The 25,472-nt window shown below is 32.2% G+C and overlaps 2 protein-coding genes across 2 annotated transcripts; both read left to right on the top strand.

Moving 5' to 3' along the window:
- The first annotated feature begins 3,737 nt into the window (after positions 1 to 3,737).
- LOC132720808 (uncharacterized) lies at positions 3,738 to 8,585 on the top strand. Its single transcript, XM_060705030.1, has 5 exons — positions 3,738 to 3,925; positions 5,472 to 5,866; positions 6,351 to 6,496; positions 6,925 to 7,234; positions 7,744 to 8,585. Exons 1-5 carry the CDS (start codon positions 3,777 to 3,779, stop codon positions 7,965 to 7,967), a joined length of 1,224 nt encoding a protein of 407 aa, XP_060561013.1. The 5' UTR covers positions 3,738 to 3,776; the 3' UTR covers positions 7,968 to 8,585.
- A 9,430-nt stretch (positions 8,586 to 18,015) lies between these two features.
- Positions 18,016 to 23,673, top strand: LOC132720809 (uncharacterized). The gene is made up of 4 exons (XM_060705031.1): positions 18,016 to 18,274; positions 18,699 to 18,920; positions 22,406 to 22,702; positions 23,106 to 23,673. The coding sequence occupies exons 1-4, from the start codon at positions 18,157 to 18,159 to the stop codon at positions 23,456 to 23,458; spliced, it is 990 nt and encodes a 329-aa protein (XP_060561014.1). The 5' UTR covers positions 18,016 to 18,156; the 3' UTR covers positions 23,459 to 23,673.
- Positions 23,674 to 25,472: the final 1,799 nt, after the last annotated feature.

Consider the following 25,472-nt stretch of genomic DNA (forward strand, 5'->3'; position numbering starts at 1 on the left):
CAGTATGGAAATATTATCATTTGTCGAATTAAAACATTGTTGTTCCTAAACTTCTTGCACATCAGTATTTTGTCAAGTAAAAAATACTGCATTGTCGCTGTTTGTTCAAAAATTGAATTTCAAATACAGACATCATATACCATATTAGACTGGTGACAATTATTACACATATAGTAAAGATGTTCCCGTTTACTGTATGTTTATAATCGTCTGTTAATAAACAAGCTGATTATTTGTTTGTTTTAAAATCATTTCAGTTGTCAACAAGAGATGTTATATGAACCTATTTATCATGAATTTATAAGTTAATGAAGTTTCTTTTGATAACTACAGCATATAGTTACACCATATTAAAGTAAGTGTCAAATTTTAGTATAAGTAACCGATCACGTGACTATTTTAGGTCTGAAGTCAGTCGACAATTTTTTATTGTCACTATTGGTTATTTACACAGTAATCTAAGACAATTCTATTATCTCCAGGTTCTAATTATTTTCTTGCCCTCAGCAGCAATCGCATTACACTTCTATGACCTTGACATTTCATCGATATCATATACTATTAATCTAGGACAGGTTTGAGATAAATACATTGTTTACAGCGACAAATCATGCGTTTTAACCTTGAATTCTTCAACAGGGAATATGTGTTTTCTAGATAATCCAAAACTAATTAGTTTAACGTTCAAATTGCTTATTGCTATGGTGGTCCAACGGAGTACAAACTATCATTCGTAATCTATATGTTTTTGTTTTTTAAATTTAATTTTGAGTGACAATGTGTAATAATGTTTATGAGAATTTCCATTTAAAAGGTGTACCTGCAATGTATTCGTATAAAAAAGGCATGCATCTTGTGCCCATGGATTTAGCACAGGACTCCTACATAACATAAATCTAACACTATCAGATATAACTAGTTTTTAGAAAGTAATTATATGGCATATAAACTTATCAACGAAATTAAAGAATGATTTATGTACATATAGCCAGTGTTTTAGCACAGTGCGTATTTGTCTTTAAAAATTAAAACAATATATATAAATTTTGTACCTGTAATAGCCTAGAATATGTAAACTAAGGGATATCATCCTCCGAACTAGTTTTATCATATTGTGGATATTACTCTCCCTTCTTTCCCTTTTTTTTTAACTATTTTAAGCCAATTCCGAAAAAATTCTACTTTAGCTTTGGTATAGGAATGAATTATATCTCATCGGATAGCAGCGCTGAATATCGAGCAAGAGATCACCTCTGAGAACAATCAAAACATAGCAAAAAGTGACAATTGAAGTTTGCTGCATTCACCATTCATTCTTTTTTTTCTTCTTCTTCTTTTGTTTTTTTTTTTTAAATGCACAGTCTTCTGATAATTTGTCAAATTATTGATTGATATTTTAGCTTTTAAATATTGCTGTAGAAAGTGAAGGTATATTTATTGTGAAAGAAATCAGTATTATATGTCTGAGACATCTTACAATATGATTTACTTTGGTTGTAAACTAAAAACGCTCAATTTTTTTTGATATTTTTTTTCAACATGTCATAAATACATTGAAAGAAATTGCCCATAAAGCCGTACTTTCAAAAATCGTGAAACAAATCGAAAATGTTAAGCTACCGTAATATTTTGTCTGTTTTGACTTAAGTTCTATAATGGACATAAGCATAGGATTTACATAGAAACATTTTATGACAATGTTGAAAAAGTGGTATATATGTGAAATGAGTTCATAATATGGTTAAGCAATGAGTAAATGCCATTTTCGTTCAAAATATGTTTTCCGAATTATATATTTACATATACCAAAATAAAACTTGATCGTCATCTTTAGGATTGTTTAAATTGTAATAAGATGTGGAAAAAAATAGAATTGCGATGTTTCGGCTAATAATTTCCCAGTATAAACCTGCAGTTGTAATACACCTAAAGCTATACTCTTTACCGAAAAAAAATGTAGAAATCGTTGTATTTTTAGAAAATGTTTTATTTTAGATAAGTTTACTAATGTACCTGCATTTATTGCATTTCTGAATTAGAAAATGAAATGAAAATCAGAAACATACCAACGTGAAGTTTTTAACGTTCGGTCAAGAATATATTTCGAAATAAACTCTTTAAATCTTTTTTGAAAATTAAAAACGTCTATTTGGGATAAAAGTGAAGTAAATTTTCCAAAACGTAACACGCACGCATAAAAATACATGAAGATATGTTGCATTTCATAATTTTAAAAACCTTTTTAAATCATAATTCTACATGATCATTTCTGCTCCCTGTAATTTGATCAATTGGAGCGAAATTGTAATAACGATTTACAACAATTATCTATCACATATGTACAATTCCGACTAAATGCAAATGCGCGACATTGAAGCCAAGAGGTATTTCACTTAAGCTTTAATGTAACTTGTGTCATGATCTTAGACAGCTCAGAGGAACCCAGTCAGATAACTGCATGAATGAAACAGTGATAAGTGTCTTATTTCTAATGCTCTTGTTAAATTAGCTAAAATCAATAGAAATAGCGACTAATGATCGTGAATATTTGATGTCTGTTTGACATGCACGGTCTGCGATCTGCTTTCGTTTATATTACTGCGCGGTCGATAAGATTTACGGTGCACAATATCAACTGGGCTCTTTTCTTTTGCGTGACAAAGCTCGATTTTACATACCACTGAAAAACAGAGGTAAGGTTTGGAGATACAAATACTCTATATGAATTATATGATATAGACTAGATATGTTATATTCGGTATTTAATATTGTAGAAGCATTGCTGAAATTCATAGAGTTGAAAGCGGGATAACTTATACTATCCAAGCTTTGTTAACATATTGTATTTGCTGTTTGAAAATAACTTCTTAAAAATCGTCAATGTTTCTTTTTTTCATAGTAACTTTCTTAAAATTAAGTTTGTAAAGTTATTATATTTAACCAAAATGTTTCAAAAAATGTTTCAAAGCTTATTTCATTTTTTAAAAAAGAAGGGGGATAAGTTACTTATTGTAGAAATAAGTAGTTATGGAAACAAAACAAACTTTTGTTCAACTTAGGAAAAGAGGTACCATGGGCAGTTAAGTACTTTATCAAAAATAAAATTACGTTCCTCGATGATATAAAGTAAATGAACAGTATGTTTTCTTTCCAAAAGACACACTTTTTCACATTGAAATACCATGTGCTTTTTTTAAAACATTCACCCAACCTGGTACCTGGCTCCTTTAAGAGCCATGACGGAAACCAATCTTATTGATCGTACCGCTATTAATACGATTTACAGAATCGTAGATCGGAATTCCCTAGAATTATTTGCCAGATCATCCCGGCCTTGAACACAATATATATCGATCTGTTATCTTCAATACTCTGTCACACGCGCTTTCCGTTCATTTACATGTATCGTTTTACAGTAGAATAACAAGACGTTTGTTAGAGACACTGTAAATGCGGAATAGACTATAATGCGCTAGGATTTGAACCTATGTTTCGTGTTTTTTAGTCTGGCTATAATTATTAATGTTGTTGGTGGATTTCTACGTGTTAAATGTTTATTGTTAATAGTAAATAAGTATTGATATTGCGCATAATTTATGTGATTCATCAGTATAGATTTTGAGTGAAAAAGAACGTATTATTTCTCTGTGATGTTCGTAGAAATGTAGTTTTGAATTTATTTTAAAGCATTAATTTATATAGTTTGTGTGAGGGAAATTTTCTGAATCAGAAATTAGGTAATAAAGGCTAAAAGGAATTCTTTTCTTAGCAAGAAAATGAAGCTATCATTGAAGAAGTCATGGTTGGTAACATTAATTAAGGACCTTAGTCCGACAACATCCGGATCTTCTAGAGGCATTGTATCTAATGGTATCACCAAATATGGACATTTGGACAAATTACCAAGTCCGTATAGACTAGTCGGGTAAGTTTTAGACATGTTGACATGATTTAAAATATTGTACCTTTAAGTGAGCACATACGAAATAATTAACATTTAGTTTTCTTCCAGAAACTAATATTTATATAGTGTAAATTTCATATGTTTGATTTTAATGTATATTTTGCGTATATGTTATCATCATTATAGTAGTTTCGGTGTTGAATATGATACTTCTCACTCAATTAGATTTACAATTTGTATACAGACATAAAACAACATTTCAAGTCATCTGAATTGTCAGTTTCTATTTAAGTCAACCAGTTTCCATTTACACAATTCATATTACTCATATACTCAAAAACTGTGTTCTTTTATAAAATACGTGCAGATAATTTACTGCTAAATATATCGTACAAAGAAATGTATATGTTACATCTTTAATACGTTCTGAAATTAACGATTCATCGCCTGTTTGATGAACAATTTCAATAACTGTAACACATCACACTTTTTCCCCGCTGGAATTATATTTTTCAAATCACAGAAGCAAAAATCAATGTTCAGCAGTTGCTGTTTGCATTATAGTTTGATGGAAATCAATAGGTCTCCTTTACACTATTAGTATAACAGGATGACACGTGACCTCAATAGTCGCGTGCTCGTGTAATGATTCTTTATCGTTGTCAACGCCTTTAATTAAGTCCCATAAAACCTGAAGACTTATATTAGATTCAGTGAGAGATATAATACGAATATTCTTATTGAGGTGATAAAAGGTAGACATTGTATTGTATTGATACGTGAATTTGTTAGGAAAATGTTTTGTGATAATGGAAAACGATGTTTGCAGGAAATCCCACATTATTCAATGGAATAAATATTACTTTACTAATATTACTAATAACCGAGCTTGTTTTCTTCTTTCGGTAGGTAACGTTCTATAATTTAAAATTCGCATGCTGCAAAGTTACTTTATTCATGTCATGTTAAAATACATTTTCTTAACTAAATTTTGAATTTGGTGGTGTATTAACATAATGGTTTGTCAGATGTTTGTAGATGTCCCCTGGATTCAGAACTTCGTATGATGACTCCATTATTGTTCGACCAATGTTTTATTTGGAACCAATCCAGTAAAGTATGTGCAAATAAATTTAGAATTGATTAATCTATAGTCATTCATGTTTATAGTGATGTACAAAGTATTCAAAACATTTTCTGGCTAATTGGCCAGGTCAGAGAATATGTTTATGTGGATGTTATTTAAACAGGCGACAACAACATAAGACTATAAGACTTTTTCGACTTCACTCACGCTATCTTTTATTCTTATTTTATTTTCTATGGCTACGTAAAGATTCACTCGTATATCTTTTTATCGTAATTATCTAAATTGTCATTGTATTTTACAAAGTGATCTCACTGCCTTCACTTTGTATACAAAAAATTTGAAAAGTAAAAAAATAAAAATAAAAGATGACACTTTATACAATTGTTATCATGTTTTAAACAAACAATTGTGGAATATTGTTCAAATGTATCAGTTTAACAAACGTTTTGTTGTTATATATTTTTTCTTTATTTCCAGATTTCTGTTTGCAACAATTGGAGTATTAGTGACAATGAGATGGGCTATTGTCTTTCTTGTTTCCTTGCATGGTTCCACCTTCACACAGTATTCTCCAGCAGTGCCGCAAGATGAGCATGAAACCAGCCATGAAACCTCTGAACCAATCACAGACTGTTACAAGAATCACGTGCTTGAGGAGCTGTCAGATCGGCTGCATCTTTTAGAAATAGCGTTTAAAGAACAGGTGTTTGCGCGTGAAACCATAGTCCGTGAAATCAATGACCAGTCAGATGTTTACGGTTCTTTGGACAGAAAGCTAGCTTTATTCCTAGAAAAACTGGATAATGTAACACATGAGTATGTCAGTCTAGAATTGAAGTATAAAGAATTATCTTCAAGGGTGGATTCAGACGGTACGTGTTATACAAATATAAGACATGTATAAAGTAATGAGTAAACGCTTTTTAATGCGACAATTTAGTATCTTTCATGATATTTGTCGCATAAAAACATATGTTTATGTTTTTTAATTGAACACTATTTCCAATTTACTATGCTTAAATTTTGAGTTTTGCTAGCATGTACTCTTGCCATGACAACCCTCATGGGTTTTGAATAGTTCATATAATCTGCAACTGTAGGATGGAGGTAATCAAACGCTCTGGAACTCCTTTTGCGGCGTAAGTGTCGGTCTATTATATCAACAAAAGGTATTTACACCGATACTAGGGACTTTTACATATCTCATCGATTATTTAATTGATATTGCCACTTTTATAACTTTCGGAACCAACCTGTATACTCCTGTATACTCTTGTGTATCACTTATTAAATATGCACTTGATATGGATACTTAATTGGAATAACGTTTTTACGTATGATCCTATTTCATTTCAGAGACTCTAGGGGCGATAATTCTGTTGATGGTCATGCTACAGCTGTTTTGCATGTTCAGACCAAAAGTTCTGGAATTCCTTGGACCGGTTATTGATTTAAAGCCTGCACTCAATAAACTAATCCAACGACCGAAATTGGAAAGAAAGGTAATTCTTACATTAAGTCATGATATCCAATCTGATGATTGAATCGTACATGTATTTGGATCCTGAGCATCTGTCTTTTAAAATCTGCTATCAGCACTGACATCAACACGTAAAATACATTTTCTTGTGCATGCAGCACTTTTTGTAGAAGACAGTACGTGTCTGCACGCAATAGACTAGTTACAGCGATGAAACTATTTTGAACTTTTGCCAATATCTGGTCAATGTCTTTTATATAATGATCTTTTGTCAAATTGAATAATATTATTTAAACCAAATACAAAAACTTTATTCTTTGTCCTACGGAAAAGAAATTCAACGAAACTGTAGCGAATTTTATACGTTAGAAACACAACTTAGTTATATACTGAACTATTACTATACGAACATGTATATTAATATCATGTTTCCATCTGCCTCATTTACAGACCTCATCAAATCCTGGAACTCCGAAGCATATGGCGGGTTTACGTAATGAAGTCTGTGTGATTTGTTTTCAACGTGAATGTGCGGATAGCCTCATTTTGAAATTAACGGAAGCCATGTTCCGCCATCTTGAAGGGTTCAAGGTCACAATGAAGCCGTTTTATGCCATATTTTCTATGGAAGATCTCAGGAACATGCCACATGTAAAACTTTATGTAATTATGGTAGATCTAGAGTCTAGAGGCCTTTATATTAATGGATGTGAAAAAGATCTTGTTTTCACGACTATAAAATACACAAAATCACTGGGAGGTATGTGCTTACATCTTCATTTTGTATTTCTCCACACTTTTATTTGTTATTTCGTACTTTAGTTTCATTTTATCCCTGCGAATGGGTAAAAAACACTTAGAGGCAGCATGTAACAATCAAAACAAGTTTCAGCAAAGCAAACCCTGTTAGAATAGCAATTTGCATGAAGTTCATTCAACCTTGCACACCCTTTATTACATTTTTAAGTGGAGAAAAAAAGAAGAACCTATAAATTACTAAAATTTATCTTTACCTTACCTTTTTTATGTTATTATTTTAATGAAAAAAAATGTAATTAGTATTATTTCCTTTCTATTTACTACATATATGTCGAAATCATAAATCAGACGGTCTGGTTTTTTATGCATAACTTATTTGCGTTAAACGTTTACAATATCTACATAAAAATTGACAACAAGAACACAAAAAAGAAGATGTTTGTATCGTTTAAATTACTTCCCATCCAAACCAAACTAGGAATGATTCTTACTTGCTTTCTTGTATTTTAGCCCAGTCGGTCGTAGTTATCACTAACGACGAAGGATCAAAAAATTTAACCGCTCACAGCATTTACAACTCAACTTTACGCATGGTAAAAACAAATGATAATCTACAGGACATGGCAGCAAATGGTCGACTGTTTAGCATGTGGCAGGAAATGACGTCACATCAACTCAGCCATCTTAGAAGAATGGTGAAAACAGTGTTGAATGCAAAACTGATCATGAGATGACGTGTTAAAGAGAGCCTTATCATAAATACACAGTGAAATCTCGAGCCATTTGTGTCAAAGCAGCCAAATTAGCTCGAAATTACAGATGTATATTGCTCAAATAATTATAGAACTAGATTTTTCTAATATGATGTTTACATATTATGTCGTCTTGAACAGTGGTTTTGGTTATCTTTACCAATTTGGAATACTTATGAACATAAAATATGTTCTGCTGAAATGAATTTTTCAATAAATAAGTTCAAATTTTCCGTTTTGATGCCAAATAACAAATAAAACTATACGTCGCCTAGCCATTTTAAAGGTAAGAAAATGTAGGATTTCTACATATGAAGGTGTACTGAACAATCACAAAGTTTTTGTATGGAAGATAGAAAGCAAAGCATTTTATTCACTATCAAGCTTTTACATTTTGTTTTTACAAAATATCAAAATGGGTTGCTTTCTTTGATATTACTTCATAAAAAAGCGATAATTTGCGTGTTTTTCTGTGTGTTTTTGTTTTGTTTGTGTTTTTATGTTGTTTATCTTAATTATAAATATATTTGATGACATAAACAAATGTATATTATATGAAAACATATTTGTTCAAATTGATACGTGTATGCATAAAGTGTTCAGCTAAGTCATTGTTGTTATTTTTAACAGTCAACAGTTAACCAAATGGTTTTCTCCAGCTTCCAGTTTTTGAACTATCTGATATCAAGTTTGTGTATATCAAGATAAAACGATCAGTGATCACATGTATCACCTTATGATAGCCAATTGCATATTGCAGCTACTGATGTACTGTGTAGCAGGAGACACAAACAAATCATAATTTACAGGGCAAAACGCGTTTTTCATTCAAGGGCCATAACTCAGCCCCAAATCATTGGTATTGATCTTTTCTGTAAAGGCTGATTGAAATTGCACAACAAGTTTCTGAGGAGTAGTCCATAAAGCTTCTGTCGAGTTGACCTTTTTATTCAAGGACTATAACTCGGCCAAAATTATTCAGACAGACAGACGGACAGAAAGACGGCGGAGAAATGATTTCTTTATGTCGCCACTACTTTGTAGAGGCGACAGCCAAAAATATAGAGCTTGGTCAGACTTCCCGGATACGATTGTCAACCTGGGTCTATACCTGTGGCAAAAACAAACTGATCACTTTCAGATCCAGAAAAGCATTTATTTTTCATGAATTTAATACTTTTTGGGTGAAAGTTATAACAACGCTAACATCCGTGCTACATGGGCAATGTTGGTGTCTGAATAGAATGAATTGTTTTTATAATATGCATACTTGTATAATATTGTTTACACTCCAAGCAAAGGTAATATTATTATGGCAACATATCATCTTTATGTCCCAAAGACGTTTGGTGAAGTTAAAGAAATATTCTTATTTCCTACGACCAAAGAGCAAAAATTAAAATTGTCGATGATATTCTTTCAATTTTAATAAATAATATGCTTATACAGATGGCATCTTAAGCAACATATTTGCTGTTATTTCAATATATTTTGATCTAAATGACATACCTTATAATGATCAGATGTTTATGTAGATTCATCGTATTTAAACTGACGCACTGACATAATAAATTAAGATAATGCATAAAAATGACCTGTAGATGTTAACTGACAAAAAGACAACAGTTCAAGTCTGAGTTAGTTGTTTTTTTACAGCACAAAGGTTCCTTAACATGTGGATAAATTCTAACTATTTTAGAATGTAAAAACTGTTTTTAAGATCAATATGATTTTGCAGCGGAATGTAATGAGACGCCAGTTTTCCGTTCCGAATTTTTACAAGAGTTTTCAATAAAGTAACAGACATCCCAGATTTAGTGTGTAACTTCAGCAGACGATCCGGTAAACATTTTATTTTCCCAAGTTGGTCAATCTGTTTCTTGTATCAATTCTTCTGCACAATTTAAATCTTTAGATCGCTCTTGAAAGTCGTTGTATAAAGCTGTAATGGCTTTTAATTGACTTTCCTCTTCTGGCGTTTTGTCTTCCTGACCTTAAAATAATCCACATTTATAAAAATGTATATACTGACAATATAGCAAAACGCGATACACGTTAATAGTACTAGCTTAAACTACGTTTTTTAATTCTGATCCGATGCTCCTTACACATGCGTCAGGTATAAATGCGCATTAAGGACTGGTGTTTCTTATATCATCCAGATAAACAGAATGACTAAAATGACATATGTATGGTATGAAATTTTCATCAAAATTAATGGAATTTACAAAAAAAATATGCCAGAAGTCAAGTTGGTTTGGTCAACTGTTGAAATGATTCTTAGTTTTAATTATCAGAACAACATTATACATGTACTTTTCTTATAAAGATAACTTAAAGCACATATCAAGTATACCTTCCTTTGAGAATGTTTGGTTTCTCGTCAGTATTGTTTCTATATGAAGACTTTTCAATACCTCATCGCAAGAATTTTCACTCGTCCATTTTTCAAAAACATAAACGTACATCTCTGGCATCTTAAATGTTATCTTAAGGTCGTTATCATAAGGTTCGATCCCTATGACACGGTCTTTGCTGGTGGTACCATTAGAAATGACGAAAGGTTCGCTTTAAAATCATATAGCATCGGCATGTCGAAAGATCTGGCATTTTCCTTTTGGGTAAATGTTGCGATAATGTTCAAAGCCTCTCTCTGGAAATGAAAAGGATTATGAATCAATGGTAAAAGAGAAAAATACTGTTTCAACGCTCTTTATGACCCCTGAAATACTTTTATTTGTAGTAGTAATTGCCCTTACCAATAAATAGTAGTGAGATTGGTCATCCCATTATTTCCTATCAGTTCTCATTTCCTGTTGAATGGACGAGCTAACGCTGCTCAGATTAATCTATCTGATTACATCCGTGTGTCAAAATATCCAAAGAAATTGAACATCTATGTAAGTTTGTTATACAATTATAGATTTGTTATATATTTTTATTCCTTAGACACCTTTTTCTTTTATTTTAAGCGCCCTGTTGTTTCTTAAAAGAACTCATTGGCCAATTGCCTGAACCACCTTTTGCATCTGTTGCGCTGTTTAAAAAATAGTGAAATATGCAGAAATAACAGATAAATAAATACACTGCCAAACTCGGACGTAATGTGATTATGGGTATCTAAATGCAGGCAAAATAAAATTCTGATTTTGGCTCTAACCGGTCTTGGGACACTCATACTCAGTTATTTAAAAAAGGCAATAATAAGTGACAGGTAAGTTTTGGCTTTTAAACTATAAGTACCTGGTTTACTTCTGTAGGACTCTGAAAACATGTCTCCGTGCTGAAGCTTTTCTTGTTTATCATTAACTGCATCAAAATATCTGAATCCCCTAGTTCATGTAAAATGTGATGGAGGAAGTCAATATTATATCTGGTCAGAAGTCGTTTGTCCTTTAGCTTTTCGAAAAGGTCGTCTGCTGATATGGCGTCTCGTAAACAATTATCTAACAAGATGCAGGACCATATAAATGTAAACTAGAAATGTGTCCATAGGACACGGGTGCCCCCACACTCCACCGATTTGTCAATGTCAATTTTTTTTGGCTACATGTGCCCAAGTTGAAAACTAAAAATCTTTTATTAAGTAAAGGGCAAAAAATAACAAGAATAAAGATCAACAAGGCAAAGGCAACGTTCACAGGACATCGCCCCCGGACACACACAAGCAGGACACCCAGAAGGCACTGAAATACTACAAATACTATATAAATCCACAAGAAATCCCAGAGGTGCATAAGTACACATGCTGACTAATATTCTTGTAAACTTTCAGGCCTACAGGTCATACAGCTTGTTGAGTTACGTGCAACACAAGTTAAAAATGGAAACTTTTACTAAGTCAAGTACAATAACTTTAAAATACTAAAAATATATCCACGAAAATACCCAGGTGCATAACTACACATGCTGAGCAACATTCCTGTAAGGTTTCATGGCTCTAGGTCGAATACTTTTAGTTACGTGCGACACAAATTGAAAATTGGAAATTTTTACTTATTCAAGGGCAATAACTCTAAAAATATTAATATTTTATACACACAAAAATACCCAGGTGCACAACTACACATGTTGTTCAACATTCCTGTAAGGTTTCATGACTCTAGGTCAAATAGTTTTAGAGTTACGTGCGATACAAGTTGAAAATTGGAAAATTTTACTAAGTCAAGGGCAATAACTCTAAAAAAACTTAAAAATTCCACACAAAAATACCCAGGTGCACAACATTTCTGAAAGGTTTCATGACTCTAGGTCAAATATTTTTTGAGTTACATGCGACACAAGATGAAAATTGGAAATTTTTACTAAGTCAAGGGCAATAACTCTAAAAATACTAAATATATCCACATGAAAATACCCAGGTGTACAACTTCACATGCTTATCAACATTTTTGTAAGGTTTCATGACTCTATGTCAATTACTCTTTGAGCTACGTGCGACACTAAACGGACGGAAGGACGAACGGACGGACAAGGGTAAATCTAAATACCCTTCCCTCCTATAGCCCCAAAACGTTTCGTGGTTTAAATCTGAATTACAAACGACTTCGTCAAGGAAACGGTTGAAGGTCCACTCCGGTGGTAATTTTGTGAAAAGCTCATCTCAAAAATGTGAAAAAAGAAAACACACCAAAATTTTAGAAATTCAACTTAAATACAGTAATTATTGTTATCCAAAATTATTGAGAGTGCACCATTCTTGTAGTCTAGCTTCAACTCAGACTGTATATTGTTCAAACGTTGGTCAGTTATGTGTAATGTTGTAACGTCTGCATACATATCAATCAATGCCTGAATTAGTAGTGACTGACATTTAATTTCCCTATAAACGACACAGTAAAGGACCTAAGATTGAGCCCTGTGGCACACCTGATATAACCGGCAAGCTTTCAGATTTATCACTGTTGACTTTTACAATTTGCTCTCTGTTAGAGAGATATGACTGGAAAAGTTGTACAGAGTTTTCAGAAAAATGATAAAGTTTTAATTTATGAATCAGTATATTATTTTGTCATTTAAATCAAAGGTTTTTCTGTAACCTCGATACGGACTGTTCAATTGGTTATAATGTAAATAAAACTTGACTGTTGAAGTGTCATGTATGATCATTTGTAATGCAAGTTGTTTGATGGATGCATTTCTATGTTTAACTAAATAAAATTGGACAGTTCTAAAAATACTGGGTGATACGGCAAAAAGTCCCTGTATCTCTATAATTTTATGGTCTTGCATGACAAAACTGATGCTCAAGCGAAGAACTGTCAATATTATAAGTTATGAAAAAGCATGTTTCACTAAGATATGATCGAATTTAACAGGGCATGTAAATAAAGGGAGTTAATGAGAAATAAATTTTTGATAAAGTCTTGGCAAAAATTTAAAAAAAAAAATGTTTATTTTTTATTCTATATGAAAGTTTGATGTATAAATGTGTATTCAATTATTGGATATTTAAAATTGTGATGGAAGAAAACAGATATGTGTTCATGATGTTGTTTGTAACAGTATATAACAGCACATCGTCGGAACTCCTGGTATAGTCTGGTTTTATTGACCTGTCAATTATGAATACATTATAGCACTCAATACAATTTCTGTTCTGTCCTTTTAGTTTTAGAGATTTAATATGGAGTATATAACTAATGTTTTGGAAGATAAAACCAGCTTAATGCATTGGCTTTGTCACATCCACAACAGCATAGTCGGTTAAGTAAGTGTCTGATATTTAAGAGATCGGTGGTTCGATCCCTTCTGAAGCCATTGTTTTTTTCCTATTCTTTTTTTACATTTTTTAAAGTGCTTGCATAATTGTCTTCACGGATATAAAGCAACTTAGAAACACTGTTTTTCTCGTTTTGTATCATTGAAATGGCATTTATAGATTTTAATTCGAATGAATATTAAAACAATGATATTTAAAATGAGTATGGACTTTACCAAAATAAGAGCAAAACATATTAAAACATAACAATTAATAAATTAACAATCATAGCTTCAATAACGCTGAAAATATAAATGAGACTACAAGGTCTCGATCTTACAACATATTTAGGGCATTTAGAAATTATTAATCAGAAGTTTACCCTATTCCGCTGTAATGCGTACAATTACTACACGAAGACAAATTAAATTAGATCACATCTTACTGCGCACATCTTACTGAATGTACCGTCAATCTATCGTAGATTAATAAATTTTGGCATTGACCGTATAATTATATTGTATGCAATTGGCAGATTAATGAAATCAAACAATATGGTTCCAGTCAAATAATCCTTTTTAAATACCGTGGACGAAATATATGTTTAAACATATCACTTTAACACATTTTCTTCCAAGAATGGATCTCTGTTTAACATGAACAACATGTTACCGTAACAAAATTTGGACACAAGTTAGATTTAATATTTTGTGTGACCACCCCGACCAGCTAAAACAGCATGGATTCTCCTCGGCACACTTCTAAAAAGCCTTTGGCTCCTTTTAGCAGTCATGACATTCCAGCATTCCCTGACATTTGCTGCAAAATCTTGCATGTTACGATGCTGCTTGTGCTTTAGACAGATGTTACTGATGTTATGCCACATATTTTTAATTGGATTAAAGACTGGTGACTGAGGGGGCAGTTTTCCAGGCACCGAACCCCATCAGTAGTATGACAGGTTTTCACAATCTTGGCTCTGTGATATGGTGTACCATCAAGCACTAACACCAGATGGTTTCCCAGAATTTTCTTAGCTCAGGTACAGTTTTCTTCGGTGTTAAAGGCACCCCATAATCATCATCCTGTCTTGCCTCTGTGTAGAAGCTCTGGGTCGATCAGATCTTGGTCTGTCCTCGTGATTTCCCGTGACTTCAGCTAGATCGTTGGACAATCTTGTACACTATCTACCTATATAATATAAAAGGAAAAAAGTGTGTCAAAGGCATGTAAAATCATATTGTATTACAGTAAATAATAGGAAATTTAATTCGAAAATTAATTTATGTAAATGCATAAAAAGCAGCTATCGTTACAATTCTCAGACGTTGCGGATTTCAATAGCTAAGCAACACATCGGATTCTGTCTTCGAAAATAACTGTAGGTAAACGAGAAGTTTTGACATAGTTACTGATGCCATTGATTTGTGGTGACAAAAGCTCATTTTTTTGTATTTCTGATTTAATATTAATTCAATTTGCCAAAACCATTTAAATATACCGATTTTTTTTTATAATTGACTACAGATTTTGTCCGTGGAAACGTACAGACGGTATCAACATCTAGAGAATTATTCAGTTTGCTTCAAAATTCCATATACTTTGAGGAAAATGAATATGTGTTTATACAGTTCAAAGAGGTTTTCAAACAAATCAAGCGGCCTGATTTAGTACAAAGTTTCTTTTTTTTTATGTGTCACTTGTACTTGAACAGTCCATTTGTCAGAATTGTGTGTCAACAAATCATAAAGTTCGAACAATTTTTCGGAGATGGTTCGATACAAATCATCTGTCTTGTTCATTGATAAGCTCTTCTTAGTCATTAAAGATAGTGATAACTGCCTGTTTTATCACGACTTTGGCCTTGATGTTAAAGATTTTCGAGGTCAGAATCCAGAAATTCTTGCGAAATTGTAGTTGTAGTAGTCAGTGAAAACGTATGTCAGTTACATTAATTTCACATTATATAATTTGGTTAATTTGTTTTTGTAATCAAATATTTTAAAAAGTTTAAACGCAAGTAATAGTAAACGATATAATTTATGGCTGTAAATATGTGGCTTAAAATACATGTGATATTGTTCAAAACGTTTAGATATCCATGCAAGTTTGGAGGACAAGCAAAAAGCAAATGAGATACTAGTCTCTCAGAGAGATGAGGGTGCATTTCAGAAGCAAACTGAAGAATCGCAACGTTAAAAAAAGGAATGCAGTCTAGTCTAAAAGAAAGTTTACAAGTTTTCCCTCTAACACCTGTCAACGATAAGATTTAATATAAATTAACTGATCAATTTAACCAACCCAAAACATGTGATGCTTCCTTTAATAACAATTATAATAAATAATTAATGTGTATCATCTGTAAAGACTGTAAATCTGTAACTGCGTACTTGTAGATATACATGTATTATGACTATCAAACACGTATTGTTATACATGTACGTAACAGTATATTCAATTGCTATACATGTACACTGATAACTTCTTTTAATAGTACTATAGTCACTATGTGTGTATTGAGATTTTTTTATCTTTAATATGATAAATCAGACGTTGATTTATAAATGGGTTTGTTGCAATAACATTTTGTAAATTATGCGTTTACCGCATGCGTACAACTAAACCAAACATACAGTGCGCATGACCGTGTAGTTTTGGTATTAGTCATGGTATAAGCCTATGACATTATTTTTCTTCAGAAATGGTAAACCTTTGTTTTCAGCCAATAGTCCTTTAAAATCACATATTATACAAACCTTGAATAGAGCGAATCATAAACGTATCAAATGTAAACAAATTAAAAATAATTTATACTATGTAATTGTACAAAACTAAAAGACTTCTGAAATAGCATTAACGTCGTCAATTCTAAACACATGCTTTCACTTACAAACATTCATTTTATATATGTGATTCCTTCTTTTTGAACTGTAAGCGATAATTTGATGAACTTTGTCCGAGTTGTGCTATTTGACCAATTGGAGAGTCATTTTATAATTGTGATCTATGATGATCGACATGACAAAAATACTCATATTAATTTAGATTAGATAAGTTGTCCTTTTTACATTAAACATATTTGTTATAAGACAGTGTGACATTTAGTGCACGTCTAGGTAAATTTTTTTCAATAAGAAATGAATGCATATATTTTAATGATTACATATAATGTGGACAAATATTTGCAGTAATATATTTTACTTTGAAAATTGTTTTAGAAACATTATTACTTACATATATAAAATTTCACTTAAGTGTGGTAACAACCTTAATTATAACATACAGGATCTTTAAAGTTATTAGATAATTGTCTGTATTAGACTTTTTATAGACATATAGATAAACAGTTTTGCTGGGTCGGGTGGGGGCTGCGTTCATTGAACGCCGCCTTTCCTTGATGATCTTGTTTATCATATTTTGTAAAAGTGTATAATTAATGATATTGTAACTTTCAGACAATCTTCACAATTATGAATTGTTTATTAAACACATTTTAGTGTACCTCGGAAATATTAATATATAAATGTAAAACGTCTATTATTGTGTTTTGCTTTATTTCGATTATTTCATATAATTTAATTTATATGTATTATGTGATAGAATAAAACCAGATTATTTTGTTGTATGTTTTGTTTTAAAAACGATTCGATCTTTAGTCAAATATTTCTTTTCGGGTCTCTTATTTTAATATAAAATTCATTTTTGTTCTTCATTTATTTAACATATCTGCTTTATTCGTTTAAAAAGCAGTTTTCAAAATAGACACATATATTGATCTGAAAACATTAAATCGAAGTGAGAAAGAGTTATGATTTTTGCTTCTGTACTTGTTTTGTTTTATTTGACCCCCAAGACCAGCAATTTTTGTTGCAATGGGATCAAATTGTCAACAATCGGTCAATTCTTTAGGTAGAACGGATCAACTTCTAATTAAATGTATAACCATTCGACTGTAGACATAGTTCCAATTATTTTTCATCTTACATTTATCATTCGAATACATATGCGTGTCTGAGACGTAAGGACTTACCAATTTATGGTACTGAACAGATTTAAAATGAATTGAAATAGATATAACAGCTGATTAGTGATACACTTTTTTCGTTTGGCGTCCGAAAAGGTGACATTGGTACAAATGAGTCACAAAATATTGTATTTACACATATATATAAACATATCATACATATTGTCACAATCGACTTAATTATACCAATAATCTTCTAAAAATAGATTAACTTGTTATATCAGTAAGGTTAATGCTAGATAACAGGCTATAAATAGCATGATAAAATTACATCTTCCGTCAGCTTTAAATGATAACATGTTGACGTCATAATGTAACAGATATTGTTGTTTCGGATTAAAATTTACAAATTCACAATTTTCATTAACCTATGTTTTAGCTTTTTAGATAACAATAGTAACTGTTTTCAAGTTAAATTTCTAAAAATTTTGTGTTACATTCTTGAGATGAGTTTTTCACAAAAAATACCACCGGAATGGACCTTCAACTGTTTCCTTGATGAAGTCGTTTGTAATTTAGATCAAAACCACGAAACGTTTTTGAGACTAAAACGGAACCTTGAAGGTAGGTAGTTTCTTATTTAGTACCATATTTTAGAATACATGTGCATGTATTACATGTTCATTGATAATAATAATATTCTCCCCACGTTTCTGATTGAACAGAATACATTATGTATAAATCTTTCATCTTTGAATTATGACACTCTTGTTATAGAGGATTTATATTTTAAAATGTTTAAAAGGTTTTCAACATTTTTTTTTCTATTTTAGAACAGAATTAATTATCCATAATACTTTCGATTTAGACCATTAGTAAATTTGAATATTGGAAACAAAATTAAACAAAACAAAAAATCAACAATGAAAGTAATAATATTCTAAAAATAAGCAAACGCCATTATATAGAGTTTTAAATATATATATATATATTTATATATATATGTTTTAAAAATCATTGTATATATGTATATATTTTACATTCATAGGGTATTTCATCTTGTTAGATAATTGTTTACGAGATGCCAAAACAGCAGACGACCTGTTCGAAAAGCTAAAGGACAAACGACTTCTGACCAGATATAATATTGACTTCCTCCATTACATTTTACATGAACTAGGGGATGTAGATATTTTGATGCAGTTAATGACAAGGAAGAAACTCTTCAGCACGGAGATAGGTTTTCAGAGTCCTGCAGAAGACGCACCAGGTACTAAATCACGGGGGAGAATCACGCCGTTTGTTACCAAAACAAACAAGATGGCGGATGCAGCCAAAAGTAGGTTTTTCCCGTTTTTCTCTTAAATTTGTGATGTTCTTGTGTAAAGGTATATATAAAAGCCTTCTCCACTATTTTCCTGGTACACAGGATTTTATTTCGTGATGTTTCGTCCCTTACTTCATCTGAAATGCGCGTCACCTGATTCGAAGTGAGAGAATTTTTCACCGGTTTGATCATGGTAACGTAAGGCTTCTCCTCTAAAATTCAGTGTTTCGTTTACATATATGTATATTTACTGAAACCACTGACTTTAAAAAGTTGTAATATATCGCCATCTAAGCATTCATACCCATTCTGGCTAGAATAATATCGCTGAAAATTAATATCGGGGCATTTTCTGGAAATGATAACGTATGGCGCACAAAATATCAATGATAACGTACGGCGCATTTTTTTCTGATTAATTGATTTTCTATATAATAGAAAAGTTATGTTTACCAGACATAAAAGAATGTGTAGAACCAAATAAAGAAACTGAAATAAATAATATTAGTGCACAGCTTTTTTTGTCGTCCAATGTAAACGCTGTATTTCTTTAAAATTCTTTGTGTAAATTTTCACCACGGTCTTTCAAATAGAATGGTCCGGAAACGCGCTATGTAAACCCTTCTCGCTACAATTAAACATGTCTCGGTATAACTCGATATAGTTTGATATACGCAAATTATGTAAGTGTTCAAGAAAAGGTCGAAAATTAAATACAAGAGCAAAAATAAAAAAAAATAACTACATGTTATTAAAAAAACCCTGTAAACTTATAAACAAAGGAAAAATATTTCAGAAAATAATGTTTTTAAGCCATATATGTTGAAAATCATTGCTTGCTTGTTCTATTTGAAAGATCCTGTTTTCACAGAAGAACACAAGTCAATGATGATCATAGCAGCCTTCTGTTTTTTATAGTGCTACATAGAACCGCGTTCGTAAAAATGGACAAGTAGGCCTATAGTGACGAAATAAAGTAAATATTAATGAAGCCAAATACAGCTTGACACTAAGTATGTTTGTATTCATCCGTAGCTGTTCTACAGAAATAAGAAACATTCTCCTGTCGCTTTAATCACTCCCGTTCTGTAGAACAGCACGGATGAACACTAACATATATTTCGTAAATACTAGTTTAATACAAGTGTAATAATAATAAACAGAAATAAATAAGAAAATTCTAATGTCTCTCTTTATTGTTTTAATTGGGGCGTCTGTGGGAAGAAACGCCAGAATATGATAGGCAAATTCTTGCATTCCTTTCATTTACAATTATGTAATCCGCAATTGATACGACGGGACCTTCAATTTTTTAGGATATGTGTATAAACATATGGTAATTGCGTTTATGTTTTAAAAATCAATGTATATACAACAATTTTGCATTAATGGTTCATGAAATGCATGTTTTTGTATGTATGTACATGTATATGTGTGTATGTATGAGTATATGTATATACAAGAGACCTATAAGTTAGTAAGTTTAAAGATCAATTTTGATATGAAAATGATCATTTTGTAACTACTTAAAAAAAATTTGGCTGGTATTTACTTTATCAAACAAAATTGATCTTCTCCAAACTTTTTCATGATTTTTGATATTATGTATACATGTATATGTTTATGGCATAAACTGTTTGTTATTGTGCATGTTTCATGTCCTCATCGGCTTTAAAGCATATTGGAATAAAATAAAATGTTGACTGTCTGCTATAATAAAAAAAAACTGTAAGGCTATGTTGCGCAAATATATCTCACTTCATAGTGGCACAACGTCACACAATGGTAGCGTTCCAATATTAACCGCCCGTCAAATAAACAGAAAATTTCTTATTTACTAAATTTATTTAAGTTTTTCGCATGGCATTATTTTCTCATCAATAACTCAATATAGAACAAACACTTATTCATTATTCTCTGTTATGTATTTTCTTTCAATGAGCGACCAGATTGAATAAACACAGGCTAATCTCATCTGGATGCAAGCTTGTCGCAATCACTTTTCGTTTTGTTTATGTTTGATGCGGTTGAAATATTAAGAATTCCTTATTTAAAATTTGTTAGGAATGATTTTAGACTTTTCCTTTGGAAAAGAAAATATATCAAGCCGTCCGTATCTTTTAACATTTTTGCTATGCTGAATGCCTTTCTTCTTTCTGATAAGGGGGTCAGTTATCGCACTGGCGAAATTTAATGTTAAGACAACAATACACAAATGTTTCCTGAAAGTGGGCTTTTCTTTCCATTCTTCATTTTGTACAAAATATTCTCAAACTATACACATGTGTTTTAATTGGTATATTAACGGCGAATATCTATTATGCTACCAGCTAGAATGATATCTATCATTTCCTACATACAAATAATTCACCCGCTGACTGTACAAATGGAAATTCACCAAGTAGAAAAATGCGCCGTAGGTTATCATTGATATTTTGTGCGCCATACGTTATCATTTCCAGAAAATGCCCCGATATTAATATTTACAGCGGTAAATCTAGCCAGAATGGGTATGGATGCTTACTTGAAAACATATTACAACTTTTTAAAGTCAGTGGTTTCAGTTAATATACATATATATAAAAGAAACAGTGGTTTTTAGAAAAGAAACCGTACGTTACCATGATCAATCGGGTGGAAAATTCGCTCGTTCGAATCTGGTGACGCGCATTTCAGATGAAGTACGGGACGAAACATCATGAAATAAAATCATGTGTACCAGGAAAATTGTGGAGAAGGTTATTATATGTAGAACATCACGAATATCAGAAAAGAAAAGGAAAAACTTACTTATGGGCTGCATCCGCCATCTTGTTTGTTTTGGTAACGAACGGCGTGATTCTCCCCCTTGTAAATGTTTAAAAGCCAAAACTTACCTCTCACTTATTTTTGCTTTAAAAAAATATGAGTGTCCCATGACCGATTATGGGGTCAATATCAGAATTTTATTTTGCCTGCATTTAGATACCCATAATCACAATACGTCCGAGTTTGGCAGTATATTTATCTGTAAATTCTGCATATTGCACTACTTATCAAGAGATACAGAAGCAACAGATGGTTCAGGCAATTGGCCAATGAGTAATTCTTGGAAGCAACAGGACGCTAAAAATAAAAACAAGTCTTTGAGAAATAGAAATATAAAGTAAATCTATAATGGTATGACAAACTTACAAAGATGTTCAATTTTTTTGGATACGTATATATACTTTAACACACGGATGTAATCGAGCAGCGTTTGCTTGTGCACTCAACAGGAAAGAAATGCGAATTGATAGGGATTATTGGGATGTCCCATCTCACCAGGTCAAACACCACTATATTTTGGTAGGGGCAATTACCATATAATTATACAAATAAAAATATTTCAGTGGCTATAAAGAGCGTTTAAACTTCTACCATTGACTTATAATCCTATTCAATTTCAGAGAGAGGCTTTGAACATATCACAACATTTATGCAAAAGGAAAATGCCAGCACTTTTGACATGGCGATGCTATATGATTTTAAAGCAAACTTTTCGTCATTTCTAATGATACCATTAGCAAAGAGCTTTATCATAGGGATAGAACCTTATGATAACGGCCTTAAAATAACATTTGGGATGCCAGAGATGTACGTTCATGTTTTTGAAAAATGGACGAGTGAAAATTCTTGCGATGAGGTATTGAAAAGTCTTCACATAGAAACAATACTGACGAGAAACCAAGTATTCCTAATTAAAGGTATACTTGATTGTTGTTTTTTTTCTGCCTAATGATTTAATAACTAATAAAAAATATTTCTGTCGATTTCCACATAAAATCCATATGTGTTTTAAGCTATCTTTATAAGCAAAGTACATGTATAATATTGTACAGATAATTAAAACCGAGAAGTCAACAGTTTACTAAACCTGCTTGACTTCTGGCATTTTTTTTAGTAAATTCCATCAATTTAATGAACATTTCATATGATGTCATTCTAGTCGTTCTGTTTATCTAGTTATATTAGAAACACTGTTTCTCTATGTGCATTTATACGTGAAGCATGTGAAAGGGGCATAAGATTTAAGCTAGTACTGTTAATGTGTATCGCGTTTTGCTATATTGTCAGTATATACATTTTCATAATGTGCATTATTTTCAGGTCAGGAAGACAAAACGCCCGAAGAGGAAAGTCGATTAAAAGGCATTTCAGCTTTATACAACGACATTCAAGAGCGAACTAAAGATTTAAATCGTGCCGAAGAATTTATGCAAAAACAGATTGACCAACTTGGGAAAATCGGATGTTTACCGGATCGTCTGCTGAAGTTACACACAAAATCTGGGATGTCTGTTACTTTATGGAAAACTCTTGTAAAAACTCGGAACGGAAAACTGGCGTCTCATTATATTCCGCTGCAAAATCATATTGAACTTGAAAAACAGTCCTTACATTCCAAAATAGTTAGAATTTATCCACATATCAAAGAACCGTTCTGTGGTAAAAAAAACTAAATAAGACTTAAACTGTTGTCTTAACCTTATGCCAGTTAACATCTTAAGGTCGTTTGTATGCATTGTCTCAACTTATTATATCAATGTATCAGTTTAAATAAAGTGAATCTACAATAAAATCTGATCATTTTTAGGTATGTCATTGAGATGAAAATATTTTGAAATAAAAGCAATTCCGTTGCATAAGAAACATATTATTTATTAAAATTTAAGGAAAATCATCGACAGTTTTAATTTTTGCTCTTTGGTCTTAGGTTATAAGAAAATAAGAATAAAGATCAACAAGGCAAAACTATGATAAGCAAGATCAACAAGGAAAGGCGGCGTTCAATGAACGTAACCCCCATATGACCCAGCAACAAGAACCAGTGTTCAGAAGGCAACGTTCACAGGACGCAGCCCCCGACACACCCAAGTAGGGCACCCAGAAGGCACCAAACCAAAACCTGGAGTGGAGATAAGGGCGCGGTGAAAGGAGAGGGGCATGTAATGTGTGAAATGATATAAACTGAAACTAAAACGGGTCCATATGGGAATTACAGGGATAAGGGCTATAAGGGTGAAAAGGGGAGGGTGTCAAGAAATAGGAGGGGTGTGAGAAATGCCTACCGTAAACAACAATCCAACAACGCAGACATCACAAAACATGTAAACATTCAAAAACAAGTAACAATACAGACATGAAAAACAGTAAATGAACACAGAGGGGTACCGCCTTGGAACGGTCAGTGGTAGTTAAACCACTTGGGAGTTTGAACCGGTTTTAGGCGCGCCAAACCTCACTCTTAGCCCCAATATGTTCCTGAACAATGGTCATGGTTACATTAGATCTAGACGAAATAGATAAAACACGTAAAAATTATGTAAATATGTAGAAAAAGGTACAGCCTAATGACCATTACCAAAGTACTCGATGCCTTAAAGGATGGCAGAGCAACAAGAGAATCACATAAAAGGGCCCGACGAAGCAAGACAGAAGACGAACATTAAGATAATTCAGTCCCAAAGGGCTTTAACAACTGTCCATCATAGAGTCTCCCACTAAGTCCGTCAGATGTAATTAAAAGAGGAAAGCGTAACACCAAGCATGCGGTATGCCTTAAAATAATTGGGTCATAACCTCTTTTAATAAATCGTTTGATAATTTTAGTGCTTGAAATATAAACAATATATACATATATATATTCTCAAAAACACCACCCATGAAGCACGGATGTTAGCGTCATTTTAACTTTCATCCTAAATTATCTGGATCTGAAAGTGATCAGTCTTTGCCACTAAAATAGAGCCAGGCAGACAAACGTGTCGGTGCAGTCTGACCAAGCTCTATATTTTTGGCTGACTACCTTTACTGTCGCCTCTACAAAGAAGTGGCGACATATCGAGATACCCTACCCGTCATCTTTTTGTCCGTCTGTTTGCCTTAATAATATTTGGCCGAGTTATGGTCCTTGAATAAAGAGGTGTTTTTGTATTGCCAGCTACGCAGAAGCTTTATGTACAACTTCTCAGAAAGCTGGTGGTGCAATTTCAACCACACAGAAATTATCAATACTAATGATTTTGGGCTGAGTTATGGCTCATGAATAACAAACGCGTTATACCCTGTCAATAATGATTTTTGTTTCTTCTGCTACACAGTCGCGTCAACATGCAGTTCGTTATCATGATGCGCTACATGTTATCAATGATCGCTCGTGTTTTATCTCGATATACACAAACTTGATATCAGATAGTTCAAAAAGTGGAACCTGAAGAACTCAATTTGAGAAAATCAACAGGTAAACAGTCGACTGTTATGAAATAACAAAAATGACTTAGCTGAACACTATGCATACACGTATGAATTTGAACAAATATGTTTTAATCAAATAGAATTATAATAAAAAAACCAACAATACTTATATTCTCATTTGTACACCGTTCACTTTTACCATACAAGGCAATTTATTAAATTATGTACTTTTTGCCAATTTCTGTCAAGAGCCTCGGTTGGAGTAGGACTCGCCTTCAG

The sequence above is a fragment of the Ruditapes philippinarum genome, unplaced genomic scaffold, assembly GCF_026571515.1.
Source record: "Ruditapes philippinarum isolate M1 unplaced genomic scaffold, ASM2657151v2 ctg7548_1_1_1_1, whole genome shotgun sequence".
Classification (NCBI taxonomy): Eukaryota; Metazoa; Mollusca; class Bivalvia; order Venerida; family Veneridae; genus Ruditapes; species Ruditapes philippinarum.

Excerpts from the sequence above, each read along its gene's own strand:
- LOC132720809 (XM_060705031.1), top strand. The coding sequence starts at position 18,157 with ATGAGTTTTTCACAAAAAATACCACCGGAATGGACCTTCAACTGTTTC. Across the intron at positions 18,921-22,405 it reads TCCTGCAGAAGACGCACCAG|AGAGAGGCTTTGAACATATC; the intron begins GTACTAAATCAC and ends ATTCAATTTCAG. Across the intron at positions 22,703-23,105 it reads CCAAGTATTCCTAATTAAAG|GTCAGGAAGACAAAACGCCC; the intron begins GTATACTTGATT and ends CATTATTTTCAG.
- LOC132720808 (XM_060705030.1), top strand. The coding sequence starts at position 3,777 with ATGAAGCTATCATTGAAGAAGTCATGGTTGGTAACATTAATTAAGGAC. Across the intron at positions 3,926-5,471 it reads AGTCCGTATAGACTAGTCGG|ATTTCTGTTTGCAACAATTG; the intron begins GTAAGTTTTAGA and ends CTTTATTTCCAG. Across the intron at positions 7,235-7,743 it reads ATACACAAAATCACTGGGAG|CCCAGTCGGTCGTAGTTATC; the intron begins GTATGTGCTTAC and ends CTTGTATTTTAG.